The sequence below is a fragment of the Ambystoma mexicanum genome, chromosome 5p, assembly GCF_040938575.1.
Source record: "Ambystoma mexicanum isolate Mex_15411 chromosome 5p, UKY_AmexF1_1, whole genome shotgun sequence".
Classification (NCBI taxonomy): domain Eukaryota; kingdom Metazoa; phylum Chordata; class Amphibia; order Caudata; family Ambystomatidae; genus Ambystoma; species Ambystoma mexicanum.
Window position 1 is genome coordinate 791,414,538 of NC_090930.1, and position 14,381 is coordinate 791,428,918.

The 14,381-nt window shown below is 47.4% G+C and overlaps 1 protein-coding gene across 1 annotated transcript in view; it reads left to right on the forward strand.

Annotated features, from left to right (window-relative positions):
- ITGA9 (integrin subunit alpha 9) overlaps positions 1–14,381 on the forward strand; it is a 1,159,507-nt gene that overhangs the window by 284,638 nt on the left and 860,488 nt on the right. Inside the window, exon 12 of the mRNA XM_069613210.1 lies at positions 8,006–8,096. Within this exon, the coding sequence (XP_069469311.1) occupies positions 8,006–8,096 (91 nt within the window). The remainder of the gene's footprint in view (positions 1–8,005; positions 8,097–14,381) is intronic.

Below are 14,381 nucleotides of genomic sequence, written 5' to 3' on the forward strand. Positions count from 1 at the left end.
GACCATCTGACCGTGCCTCTGGGTGGGTGAGCCGCCTGGGCAGTCTTCCTTTTTTGTATCTTTGGGATTTTCCCAATTTGGCTTGCAGGTGAGCGTGTGTTTGCTGTCCCCCTATGTTCCATCATGGCGCTGCTGGCAGCGTCGGGACCCTCGCAGGCTCCTTGGCCGCACAGTAGCTTCCCTCTTCCTTGTCCCATCTTCTGCACCCTCCCCCTGGCCCTTACTGGCCAATTCCAACTGCTTTGTTATTGCTGGCCTAACGCTCAGCTCACCCGCTCCCATGCGCCATTTCCCAAATTGGCTTGCAGGTGAGCGTGTCTTTGCGGACCCCCTTCCCTCTTATGTTCCATTATGGCGCTGCTTGCAGCGTCTGGACCCTTGCGGGCTCCTTTGCCACACCGTAGCTTTCCTCTTCCTTGACCTGCCTCCTGCACCCTCCCCTTGGCCCTTATTGGCCAATTCCTACTGGTTTGTTATTGCTGGCCTAACGCTCAACTCACCCGCTCCCATGCGCCATTTCCCAACTTGGCTTGTAGGTGAGCATGTGTTTGCGGTCCCCCTGCCATCCTATGTTCCATCATGGCGCTGCTTGCAGCGTTGGGACCTTCGCAGGCTCCTTGGCTGCACCAAAGCATTCTTCTTTCTTGTCCCGCCTCACGCGCCCTCCCCCTGGCCCTTATTGGTCAATTCCAAATGGTTTGTTATTGCTGGTCTAACGCACAGCTCACCCGCTCCCTGCGCCATTTCCCAACTTGGCTTGCAGGTGAGCGTGTGTTTGTGGTCCCCCTATGTTCCATCATAGTGCTGCTTGCAGCGTTGGGACCCTCACGGGCTTCTTGAACACACCATAGCATCCCTCTTCCTTGTGCTGCCTCCTGCGCCCTCCCCCTGGCCCTTATTGGCCAATTCCATCTGGTTTGTTATTGCTGGCCTAACGCTCAGCTCACCTGCTCCCTGCGCCATTTCCCAAATTGGCTTGCAGGTGAGCGTGCGTTTGTGGTCCCCCTTGCCTCTTATGTTCCATCATGGCGCTGCTTGCAGCGTCTGGACCCTCGCAGGCTCCTTGGCTGCAGCATAGCTTCTCTCTTCCTTGACCTGCCTCGCACGCCGTCCCCCTGGCCCTTATTGGCCAATTCCAACTAGTTTGTTATTGCTGGCCTAACGCGCAACTCACCCGCTCCCATGCGCCATTTCCCAAATTGGCTTGCAGGTGAGCGTGTCTTTGCAGACCCCCTTCCCTCTTATGTTCCATCATGGCGCTGCTTGCAGCGTCTGGACCCTTGCGGGCTCCTTTGCCGCACCGTAGCTTTCCTCTTCCTTGACCTGCCTCCCGCACCCTCCCCTTGGCCCTTATTGGCCAATTCCTACTGATTTGCTATTGCTGGCCTAATGCACAGCTCACCCGCTCCCTGTGCCATTTCCCAAACAACTTGGCTTGCAGGTGAGTGTTTGTCATCCCCCTAGCCCCCTATGTTCCATCATGGCGTTGCTTGCAGTGTCGGGACCCTCGCGGGCTCCTTGGCTGCACCGTAGCGTCCCTCTTCCTTGTCCCACCTCCCGCGCCCTTCCCCTGGCCCTTATTGGTCAATTCCAACTAGTTTGTTATTGCTGGTCTATCGTGTAGCTCACCCGCTCCCTGCGCCATTTCCCAACTTGGCATGCAGGTGAGCCTGTGTTTGTGGTTCCCCTTTCCCCCTATGTTCCATCTTGGCACAGCTTGCAGCGTCGGGACCCTTGCGGACTCCTTGGCTGCACCGAAGCTTCCCTCTTCCTTCTCCTGCCTGCCGCGCCCTCCCCCTGGCCCTTATTGGTCAATTCCAACTGGTTTGCTATTGCTGGCGTAACGCGCAGCTCACCCGCTCCCTGTGCCATTTCCCAACTTGGCATGTAGGTGAGCATGTGTTTGTGGTCCCCCGCTCCCCTTATGTTCCATCATGGCACATAAGGGGAGCGTCGGGACCCTTGCTTGAAGCGTCGGGACCCTTGCGGGCTGCTTGGCTGCACCATAGCTTCCCTCTTCCTTGTCCCGCCTGCCGCGCACTCCCGCTGGCCCTTTTGGTCAATTCCAACTGGTTTGTTATTGCTGGACTAACGCTCAGCTCACCCGCTCCCTGCGCCATTTCCCAACTTGGCTTGCAGGTGAGCACGTGTTTGCGGTTCCCTTTCCCCCCTGTATTCCATCATGGCACCGCTCGTAGCATCGGGACCCTTGCGGGCTCCTTGGCTGCACCGTAGCTTCCCTCTTCCTTGTCCCACCTCCTGCGCCTTCACCCTGGCCCTTATTGGACAATTCTAACTGGTTTGTTATTGCTGGCCTAATGCGCAGCTCACCTGCTCCCTGTGCCATTTCCCAACTTGGCTTGCAGGTGAGCATGTGTTTGCGGTCTCCCTGCCCCCCCCCTATGTTCCATCATGGTGCTGCTTGCAGCGTCTGGACCCTCGCGGGCTCCTTGGCTGCACCTTAACATCCCTCTTCCTTGTCCCTCCTCCTGCACCCTCCCCCTGGCCCTTATTGGCCAATTCCTACTGGTTTGTTGTTGCTGGCCTAACGCACAGCTCACCCGCGCCGCGCCCTGTGCCATTTCCCAACCTGGCTTGCAGGTGAGCATGTGTTTGCGGTCTCCCTGCCCCCCCTATGTTCCATCATGGCGCTGCTTGCAGCATCGGGACCCTTGCAGGCTCCTCGGCTGCACTGTAGCTTCCCTCTTCCTTGTCCCACCTCCCACACCCTCCCCCTGGCCCTTATAGGCCAATTCCAACTTTATCCTGGACCAGACCTGGGCAGCCCTCTGCCCGGCATCCCCTGAGCTAAGGGCTCTGAGGCAAAGGGAGTCCCTATATTGGCGGCTCCAAGGTGTGTCTGCATGTGTCAGCAGGGGAAGCCAGTGAAGCCTAGCCGTCAACCAGCAGCTACTTCCAAAGTAAGTGTGGCATGAATGGGCAGTAGAGCAATCACTCTATTCCAGAGAGCCCTGCCACTTTACATTACCTTACCATAGAACATAGCCTGACAGGCAAACTTCCACCTGCATCACTCTCTTAGTGAACACCCAACACCAGCAACCGCCCATTAAAAATCTACTCACAAATATAGGTATATCAAACCATCCGTGTCTGCTATAATACTAAACCTACTGTATTATATTCCGAATCGTAGGTCTTCTCCTACTATAAAGTACTCTCAAATCTAGGCAGAGCCGCTATCTGTATATACGGGTAACATACCATAAACCATTAGCCTGCATCACATCCAGATAGAATTGTGAATGTTAACAAGTACCTCACTTAGATAGAATTGTAAATTTTTACTTGCATCGGATCTAGATGGAATTGTGAATGTAAGCAAGTACCACGCTTAGATAGAATTATGAATGTTGGCGCAGGTTGCATCTAGATAGATTTGTGAATATTAGCAAGTACCACATTTAGATAGAATTGTGAACATTGGTTTGCGTTGTTGAGAATGTTGGCTTGCGCTGCATCTAGATAGATTTGTGAATATTAGCAAGTACCACATTTAGATAGAATTGTGAACATTTACTCGAGTTGCATCTAGATATGATTGTAAATGTTGGCGTGTGTGGCATCTAGATAGATTTGTGAATGTTAGCAAGTTCCACATTTAAATAGAATTGTGAATGTTAGCAAGTACCACATTTAGATAGAATTGTGAATGTTAGCAAGTTCCACATTTAGATAGAATTGTGAACATTAGCCTGCGTTGCTTCTGGACATGATTGTAAATGTTGCCGTGCATTGGATCTAGATAGATTTATGAATGAAAGCATGTTCCACATTAAGATAGAATTGGTAATGTTAGCAAGTACCACATTCAGATAGAATTGAGAACATTGGTTTGCGTTGTTGAGAATGTTGGCTTGCGCTGCATCTAGATAGATTTGTGAATGTTAGCAAGTAACACATTTAGATAGATTTGTGAATGTTAGCAAGTTCAACATTTAGATAGAATTGGGAGTGTTAGCTAGTACCACATTTAGATAGAATTGTGAATGTTAGCAAGTTCCACATTTAGATAGAATTGTGAACATTAGCCTGCGTTGCTTCTGGACATGATTGTAAATGTTGGCGTGCATCGGATCTAGATAGATTTATGAATGAAAGCATGTTCCACATTAAGATAGAATTGGTAATGTTAGCAAGTACCACATTCAGATAGAATTGAGAACATTGGTTTGCGTTGTTGAGAATGTCGGCTTGCGCTGCATCTAGATAGATTTGTGAATATTAGCAAGTACCACATTTAGATAGAATTGTGAACATTTACTCGCGTTGCATCTAGATATGATTGTAAATGTTGGCGTGTGTGGCATCTAGATAGATTTGTGAATGTTAGCAAGTTCCACATTTAATTAAAATTGTAAATGTTAGTAAGTACCACATTTAGATGGAATTGTGAATGTTGGCGTGCGTTGCATCTAGATAGATTTGTTAATATTAGCAAGTACCACATTTACATAGAATTGTGAACATTAGCCTGCGTTGCATCTGATTGTAAATGATGGTGTGCATCGAACCTAGATAGATTTATGAATGAAAGCATGTTCCCCATTAAGATAGAATTGGTAATGTTAGCAAGTACCACATTCAGATAGAATTGAGAACATTGGTTTGCGTTGTTGTGAATGTTGGCTTGCGCTGCATCTAGATAGATTTGTGAATATTAGCAAGTACCACATTTAGATAGATTTGTGAATGTTAGCAAGTTCCACATTTAGATAGAATTGGGAGCGTTAGCAAATACCACATTTAGATAGGATTGTGAACATTAACTTGCGTTGCATCCAGACATGATGGTAAATGCTGGCGTGCATTGCATCTAGATAGATTTGTGAATGCTAGTATCGGATCTAGATGGAATTGTGAATGTAAGCAAGTACCATGCTTAGATAGAATTGTGAATGTTGGCGCGCGTTGCATCTAGATAGATTTGTGAATATTAGCAAGTACCACATTTAGATAGAATTGTGAACATTTACTTGTGTTGCATCTAGATATGATAGTAAATGTTGGCGTTGTGGCATCTATATAGATTTGTGTATGTTAGCAAGTTCCACATTTAAATAGAATTGTGAATGTTAGCAAGTACCACATTTAGATAGAATTGTGAATGTTAGCAAGTTCCACATTTAGATAGAATTGTGAACATTAGCCTGCGTTGCTTCTGGACATGATTGTAAATGTTGGCGTGCATCGGATCTAGATAGATTTATGAATAAAAGCATGTTCCACATTAAGATAGAATTGGTAATGTTAGCAAGTACCACATTCAGATAGAATTGAGAACATTGGTTTGCGTTGTTGAGAATGTTGGCTTGCGCTGCATCTAGATAGATTTGTGAATGTTAGCAAGTAACACATTTAGATAGATTTGTGAATGTTAGCAAGTTCAACATTTAGATAGAATTGTGAATGTTAGAAAGTACCACATTTAGATAGAATTGAGAATGTTAGCAATTACCACATTTAGATAGATTTGTGAATGTTAGCACATACCACATTTAGATAGAATTGTGAACATTAGACTGCGCCGAACCAAGATAGAACAGTGAATAATAGCAATGACCACACCTAGATAGAATTTTGAACATTGGCCGGCATCGCATCCAGAGACAGTGTTATGAATGTCAGCAAGTGCTACACTTAGATAGAACAATAAATGTTAACAAATACCACATTTAGATAGAAATGTGAACATTAGCCTACCCCGGAACCAGATACAACTATGAATGAAAGCGACAGGCTCACCCAGATAAAACTGTAGACACTAGCCTGCATCACATCCAGACAGGACTGCAAATGTCGGCAAGTGCCACATTTAGATAGAAGAGTGAATATTAGCTATTACCACATCTAGACTGCATTGTGAATATTGCCAGTGCCACATCTAGATAAAATGGTGAATGCTAGCTTACATCACATCTAGACAGGATTGTGAATATGGGCCAGTGCCCCATCTGGATATAATTGTGAATATTGGCGTAGGTCACATATAGACAGGATTGTGAATATCTGCCAGAGCCGTATATAGATTGAAATGCAGAGACACTCACGCGCCACTTCTATAAAGAACGTGGAAATTAGCGCATAGCATTTCTAGATAGCGCAGCCATTAACCTACCCACTGACAATTTCACCCCTCTGCATATACCTCTCAAACTCTGGGCAGAGACAACCACAACCCTAGAGCATAACAAACCGCACACACTTCACTACACCGCAACAACAAAACAAGCAACACATAGCCTCGCACAACAGCACACAACGGCTATCGACCAGACAACACCCCAAAGCTCAGCGAACAGTGTTAACAAAACTGAAGCTGCCAACAGCACATAACTGCTCTCTTTCACTTATCCCTCTCGGCCCACTAACTCTCCCCCACTGTCTTTCCTTTTTCAGATCTGCCAGAGCACCAGGGGACCACTCCGGTGGTGATAGTGCGCGGTACAAATATCCTTTAACATTAACATTAACATCCCTCCTACATCTTTCAATACACAGCCGATCCTTGGCACTGGACCCTCCGTCAGTGGGCTAATTAAAGCCAGATCCCACAAACTCTTCTCAGGAGAAGGTTTCAGGAGCTGTGCATGGTTTAAATAGCCCCCAGAACACATTAGCACTCTTGCGCACATCTCAAGACCACCACACACCCATAACAGGACTTTAATAAACACTGTCATCATATAGGAAAGGGAGAATACCACTAAAGTCAATTTTTCCCCTGATTCTCCTCTTGGAGCCTTGTTTTTTATCCGATGACTAAAAACATTTACATGCTACCCCGCTGCCACCCTTCCTTGCGTATCCAGCTGCATCAGCGAGTGCCAATTATGTATGTTTTTGCCACCCACCTGTCCTCTGCTTTACCCCCTCCCCTCCTTGATTTCCCTTTTTGTATCTCTCCCTACAAACCTTGGTGTGGCTTAAAATCACATTTTTGTGTAGCTCTCCATGCCAGTTTCCTCTTGCTACTAAGCGCTAAAAAATAGGTCTTATATATCCTACTATTAGTACTATCCAATATAATAGTACTAATTTCGGTAACCCCGGAAAGAGTTATCCTCCTGGAGGGAATCAAAAGTGTGCCCTGGCGCCTGAAGACGGACGAGTGCTGAACCCACCGGACTAGGTTGCCATCAAGAACCCCTACCTCTTAGTCTGCAGTTTTATTTTTAGCTTAGTTTCATTTATTTGTAAAGCTCTACAACCAGGCGAGGGGATGTGAGGGGGGCTGCCTGAACACGATGGGCCTAATTCACTGAAGCATTTTATAATGGCAAAATCCCACTGGAAAACGCTCTGTGAAACAGGGCCTGTATGTGCTTTGCAGAGTGGCGTGCATAGTCACACATTGTTTCATAAACGCCAGTCCCACTAGATGGTCTCTGTTTAAAATACTTGAATTCATGGATGAGTCTGAAATGTTCAACGTGGGTGTTTGTAAAAATAAGTCACTACAATTCAGAGGAAGAGTAGCATCTTCGGTGTCCCTTCAGATTGCACCTCTAGTTAGGCGCTCCTTCCACACTGCCAATCATGAGCACATCCAGGCTTTTTTTTACCAGGTCACTAATGACCCCGAGGAGGCGACAGGCACGCGCGCTTCATATGGTGTAGTGCTTTGAACTCCATAAAGTACTGTTGCAGCGCCGTGAAGGGTACGGCGCCTGCCCGTTTGATGACAGTTACAGGGGAGGCGGGGACTTCATAAAACAGACGCCATTTCCCTGCTGCGTGTGTAATTGCTGATGCTATCAGAGCAGAGCTCGTGAGATAAAGCGTTCCTAATAATGTGTAGTGAGTGAGCTGCTGTGGCTTGTCGTCTCAGATGTTGCTTTTTCCAGAGTGATGTAACCCTGTGCCTCCCGGGCAGGGGAAGGGCCGGGCCTGCGCGATACCGTTAGGCGCGAGCGCTTTGAAGCGGCGCGCAGCTTTTCTGATTCCGCCCGCGATTGCAGCTGTGCCTCCTTATCTCTTTCAGCGGCTGTCCGGACGGAGCATCGACCCCGCGCTGCGGATGTTTGGCCAGTCCCTATCAGGCGGGGTGGACATGGACGGAAACGGCTATCCGGGTAGGTTCAAACTTCAAAGCACGGGTCGCTGTGAAACATGGGAAGGAAAGTGTTCCAGGCACGAAAGATGGGCCTGGGGAGGAGGGCAATGTACCGATCGATGGGCCTCTTGCTAAGATTCAAGACTGATCATGTGATCTTGCGGGCGTTGGCCCCGCACGCACGGTCACTACACACATCTGCCTGACAACATGTGACATCTTCTGTGCGTGTCCAGCAGCGAGGAACACACCTGCATGATTAGTGATTTGAAGGTGAAAGTTCAAACTATGTCTTCCTTTTTCCAATGGTCATGTGGTTCGTTTTTGTTAATCCTCCCATATACTTGTGATGTTTGTCATTATTTACATTGATAAGTCCACAGGGTCGCAGCATGATGATGTCATTTCTCTGCATTGGGCTCAGTGGTGTAGCTACACACATCCTCCCTGTTCCTAAGGCTGAGCGTCTAGGGATGGCATTGTTTAAAACTTGTTTTCACACATTAAAGCAAAATAAACTGGCATATGAGAGAGTTCAAAGGTTTCTGGGGGCCGTAAATGGGGGAGGAGGATTCCTGGGCAAAGGGGAAAGTGGGACGCTTTCTGTGACAGATGCTTATTAAAAAATGTCATGCCACAGCACGAAATGGCTACACCAAAATGCCAGACTAGCCACATAATAACACTTGTCATGCTTGCTTTATCATACATGCACAGTACAAAATATCTCTGTACCCCCTCCCAAATCAGCCTCCCGGTCTGGCACAAACCCAAACACAAGCACATTCACTACTCTCTCATTCAAACGCTCATTTAAACACGCATTCACTCGCTCATTCACAGAGCATGAAAACACCCTTCACTCGCTCACTCACGCCTGCACCCATACATCATATACTGGCACCCAACCACATACGCCATACTCTCGTTGTTTCAGACATGCATACATATACACATAAAATACACATAACAAATTCAACACCTACCTTCCGCCCCATATGCTGCTCCTTAATGAGACATCGCCCGCCCCCCTCCCTCTTCACAAGGACCCTCTGGCTCCCATGCACAGGGGAGCAGAGAGCGATTCCTGGTTCCTGCCCATGAGCACAGGAGCCGGAGCCCGACAGAGCCGCCCCTGCTGCTTTCTGACTGACACCCAGCTACAGACATTTATTGTTGAGTGCAATGAATATTTTGTGTGCCTACTAAGTTTAAACAACTGAAGTCATACCTTGAGGATACATATTTAAAACAACAGCCAGTGCCATTATTGTGACACACATAGAAAACTGTAACACTATCTATGTTTGCACTCCTGAGAAGTTTCTTTCCAGAGGCCACATCTTATAAAACACTGCCACCCCAGTGACTAATGCACGTTATAAAATACATAATACCGCGGTCCTTAGCCAATTACACTGGCTTCTGGTACAGGTGAAGATTGACTTCATGTTTTCAACCTTGCCCCAGAAATGCATATGACTATTATGTTTAAATGGAAAGAAATCACAAAGACACTGCGGTTTGCAACCAGTGCCACAGCAGGAGTGCTCGCCCCTCCTTTTGGTGACATTTGCTAACTGATGAAGTGGTGGGGCGGTGGGGGCGCGGGTTAAGTTAGGGTGAAGTTAGGGACTAGGAGGGCCCGGTCAGAAGGTGGCCTTGCCTGTATTTTGGCGACCGCCTGAAGTAGATCATGCGAGGGCGCGTTACCTTTGCACGTTTTCAAACATGATCGGGAGCTTTGGATAAACAAGGCGGCGTAATAACTTCTCCCATGATTGCTTTGGTAAATAATAAATGGCGGCTGGCCGATTCTGCCTCCATTTGTGCTTGAGGAAGAGGCCCTGGCCCGCCATCATGTATCATTCACTTCAAAGTGCAGCTGACGCCGGAGAGTGAATTCATAAGCCGCCCAGCAAGCCGGGGCTGCTTCTTGCGGCTGATGGGATTGCTGCAGCCAGGCGAATCTTCAGGGTGCCTTGAAGGTTCTGCCCATCAGTCAATGCTCGCTATTGTTATGCAAGCAGGCCATGGGTCTGATTCACAGGGCGCTTTCCTATAGGATTGCGCCCTTATAAAACGCTTCTGTGCATCAGGCCTTAAGTATTGTGATGTTAACATAAAAGGGAGCGGCCAGGCTCCGATATACGTAGATTCCTTTGGGTCTTTGGGGAAATCGCCTCTTCACCTTGACAGTAGAATCCAGCGCTGGCAAAGCTCTAGGCCGGGCTCGCTCTTCGTATCTTTGCTATGCAATGCTAAGCTAGGATGTTGTGTAGCAGCATTCACATGCAATCACGCGATTCTTGGCTCTAATAAAAGTCATCCAGGTGGGTCTAATCCAGAATGGCAGAGCCCACATTTAGAACACATTCTCGCCGCCTGCGGACCCTAAACACAGTGCAATTGAACAGTCGCTTGACTAGCGCAAGCTCAGAACCAAAGGTTCACTTTGGAGTGGCAGAAGCTCCTGTTGCACAGAGTCCCTTGGAATTGGTCCATTTAATTGGGAAACGGTCGTGCCTTTACATATCTACTGAAGGAACAGCGTCTTCCTACTGGTGAAAGGATTTAGGTGAAGGTTTGCACAGCAGCAGACTCCCACCACTGACCATCAAAATGTGCAGACCTTAAGGCAATGGCCTGATCCTGAACATAACGGGTGGCAAAGTCTCTGCTGGTGGGATCTGTCGGGCCTGCACACAGGTTCTGAAAGTTACTCCTCTCCATGGCAGGCGGCCAGCGCCACTGGGCTCCCATAGGGGAGAGGGACTGACATACAACTGCATTTTGTAGACACTGCACCCTTTGGGGTATTGTGTGCGACCAGGATACCAACCGTAAAAATAATCAAGTCTTGCGGAGACTAGGGAGGAAGCCACTCAGAACGCTCGGTGACCGAGACCTTGCTGTAGGACCCAGAGAAGAAAATGAAAGTGTCGGAAATATTTTAACCTTATGATGTAGGGACAAAGTGCCTTCTGGCTGAGTTATTAAGTTCTCCACTTAACCGATGAGGAGAAGACGCAAACCCCAGATAGACACCGATAGTTAAGTGTCTCCCCAACTGGTTTCAACCTTGCTTTTAAGCATGGCTTGATCATGTATTCAGTGTGGCCAAAGACATGGGTGTTGCTATACCATTGAATGATGCTACAAATGGCTGTGGTGTGGGGGCACAAAAGGGGCAACTACATCCTTAATTTTGTGTACACCTGGGCCACTGAAACCATAAAGGAAAACAGAGGTTGGCATGGGGTACCGAAACATGTTTCCTATCTAGGTGAAAAGTAATTTCCGACTTTTTACTACAAACCTACTGAGTATTTTGGCGAAGTGGTGGTGGGGGAAGCATGCATATTTGGGGATATTTTTGGCAAATGGTGAATGTTAGCACCATTAACATTCAGCAAAACCAATACAACCACAGTAGACTAAATCATCAAACTAGCCTCCAATGGCAACGTAAATTGGCCCTCACCAGCCTGTGGGCCGGCCTTTCAGGTATTGTGCTATGTTGCCTTTTTGCCAGTTGGAGCTGGCTTATATCTCATACATGTTCTGATTGCTCGAGGGCAGGTATCTCTAAAAGGGTTAAAAATAAAGTTCCTCAGATCGACCACCAGATGCAGCGCGGGAACAGAAAGCATATAGACAAAGCATGCCCCACTGTCGAAACAAATCTCTGATGATACCCTTGAAATCTGTTTTGGAACCTCGCCCTACGGGTTGCCATGAAATTAGGATCAGTCTGTGAACCCGTAATCCTTCTGAGTAGCCCAACTTTCAGAACATTGCACCAAACAACTAATTGGAAAGTATAATTGAAATTGAATGTGGTCCGTAGTTGAAATGTTTGTGGAGTTCGGGCGCAGAGTTCAGTCTGCAGCAGTCTTGGTGGTGAGAGGAGCTGCAGCTACTGGGCTACTGGAACTTGAACTTGTTTTGTTGTGTTTTTTGGACGAGTGCACCTTTAAGGAAAACAACTCCTAGAGCCCTTAAAAACACCTAGCAAGCGCGCAGCGCGTGCAGAGTTCGGGCGCAGAGTTCAGTCTGCAGCAGTCTTGGTGGAGAGAGGAGCTGCAGCTACTGGGCTACTGGAGCTCAAATTTGTTTCCTTGTGTTTTTTGGACGAGTGCACCTTTAAGGAAAACAACTCCTACAGCCCTTAAAAACTCCTGGCAAGTGCGGAGCGCGCACAGAGTTCAGTCTGCAGCAGTCCGCAGCTGAAAGCAGAGGTAAGCCCCAGCACATGGCCGAAATTGGCCCACAGACACGCTCAAAGTTAAAGCAATCCTTACAATTGCGAGAATGTGCTGTGAATCATAACATGCTGCGCCAACAAAGTGATGTGTCAGAACTAACAGGGGTGCTGTGGCAGTATGATTGGTCAAGGGGGGAGCCTGAAGAGTGTGAGGACGTGCTTCTAAGAGTCAAAAGCCCCCTAAGCATTGAACCCGATCATCACCCCCAAAAATACCCCAAAATATAAATCTACCATCCCTTGCACAAATTGCGACGGAGAGTCTGCATGCCGTAAGACAGCAAACAAGGGCAACAAATGCGGCAATGGAAATCAATACGGCAGTGTCGACGAACATGGCGGTGATGTATTCACTAACGCCGCTGCAAGTGCCCCACGGGCTGAGGCGGAGGTCTCGACCAGCGAGGCAGCTGAGGCTGGTGGTGAATCCAAAAGGAAGGCAGATGGTAATACGGATATGAATGCAGACAAAAACATGGATCCAAGCTCAAACGTGATTGAAGTAAACATTACTGCCTTTCAATCACCATTCGATGTAACTGACATCGAGTTCCTGGAGATGGAAGTGCTTGCGACTCACACGGATATAAAACTCTTAAAATTTACTTTTCCGGAGAAAACAAAGGTGGGCAGTATAAACTCTGCAAACAGTGTAAACAGCGCTACCAGAGAGTCATCTGTCATTGGGAAACAGTCTAAAATGGAGACGCAAAAGAACACTAATAAAACAAACACTGTGCTTCCTGAGAGAGGCACAAAAGTATTACTTGAGATAATCGGCATCAATGCGCAGACCAAGACCCACAAAATTACCCCACAGCCACCCATAAAAACGGTATTAGTGCAGACAAGAGAACCAAGTACATACCTTGGCGGGTTTGATCTTGCTGGGCGGGAAGCCAGGCTCACAGAGCGTCTCAGAGCAGATTTTGAAACAATGAAGGAGCGATTGTCTGAGAGCTTTGCAAGTTCCAGCGGAAGAACGCTGGTTTTGGATCCAGAGGATTCCCGGGTGGCGGAGGCGGGAGGTCTGCTTCGCACTCCGCACTTGAACAGTGCAGCCCAGGCGCAGTGTGATGACCTGACCCGGGACGAGGATCTGGTGTCCATCCGATAGCTCGCGCGGGGATCAGGGAATGAAGCATTGCGCATTCGGGACGATGGGCCCCTTCAAAACATTAAAGATAAAGTCTTACCGACAAGGCCCCCGTCTCATTGCTCTACCTCGAAGACACGGTCTGAATCAAACGGTGCCGACCTGCAGTCGCAACGAATTGTGGGACTCGGAGTACAAGGCGACCATGAACTGACTAACACAAGTAATGAAAAGGAACACATGCAGGTTCTTAAAGAGGCGTTTTCTGCCTTGAAATCCAACCTGTCGGCAGCCGCTTCCATACAGATTCACAATAATGTACTAGCAGCGACATCGCTGGCGCTAATCCCTTTTACCAAGCTTTACGAAAATCTACATGAAGCTGTACAAAATAATGGGGCAATGTTGGGTCAACTAAATGAAAAGTTAATAAAAATGGAAAGTCTGAAAACAATGTTACAAGGCCATTTGGATAATGAAGCCACAACTTCAATACTGTGGCATAACGGACTGAGTGATATAGCTGTGAAAGACATTCTGGAAAAAAAAAACGCTGATGGACGCCATGATCGGGTGCATGAAACAATTGACTGACACCCCAAGACTCAAATCAAATATGGTCTCGGAGAAGAGTTGTAGCGTTTCAAAAGCGACAACACAGGTAAACTTGCCTTCTGAGGTCTCCCCTCAGCTTTACAACATGAATATGCAGAAAAATTATGTTCAACCTGCTGGTACCTCACGAGGATTAAGGGACACAAGCCCTGAGGAAATTAACACACCAACAGTTAAGATTCCTAATAAGATACCATCTACTCAGAGTGCGAGTTCAAACTTGGCAGAGGCCAGTTACATCCTCAATACTGAGTGTGTAACTTTACCACCCGTGATCTCTGACAAAAACGTAAAGAAGACAAATAAAGAGTCTTCTGAAAAAGCTT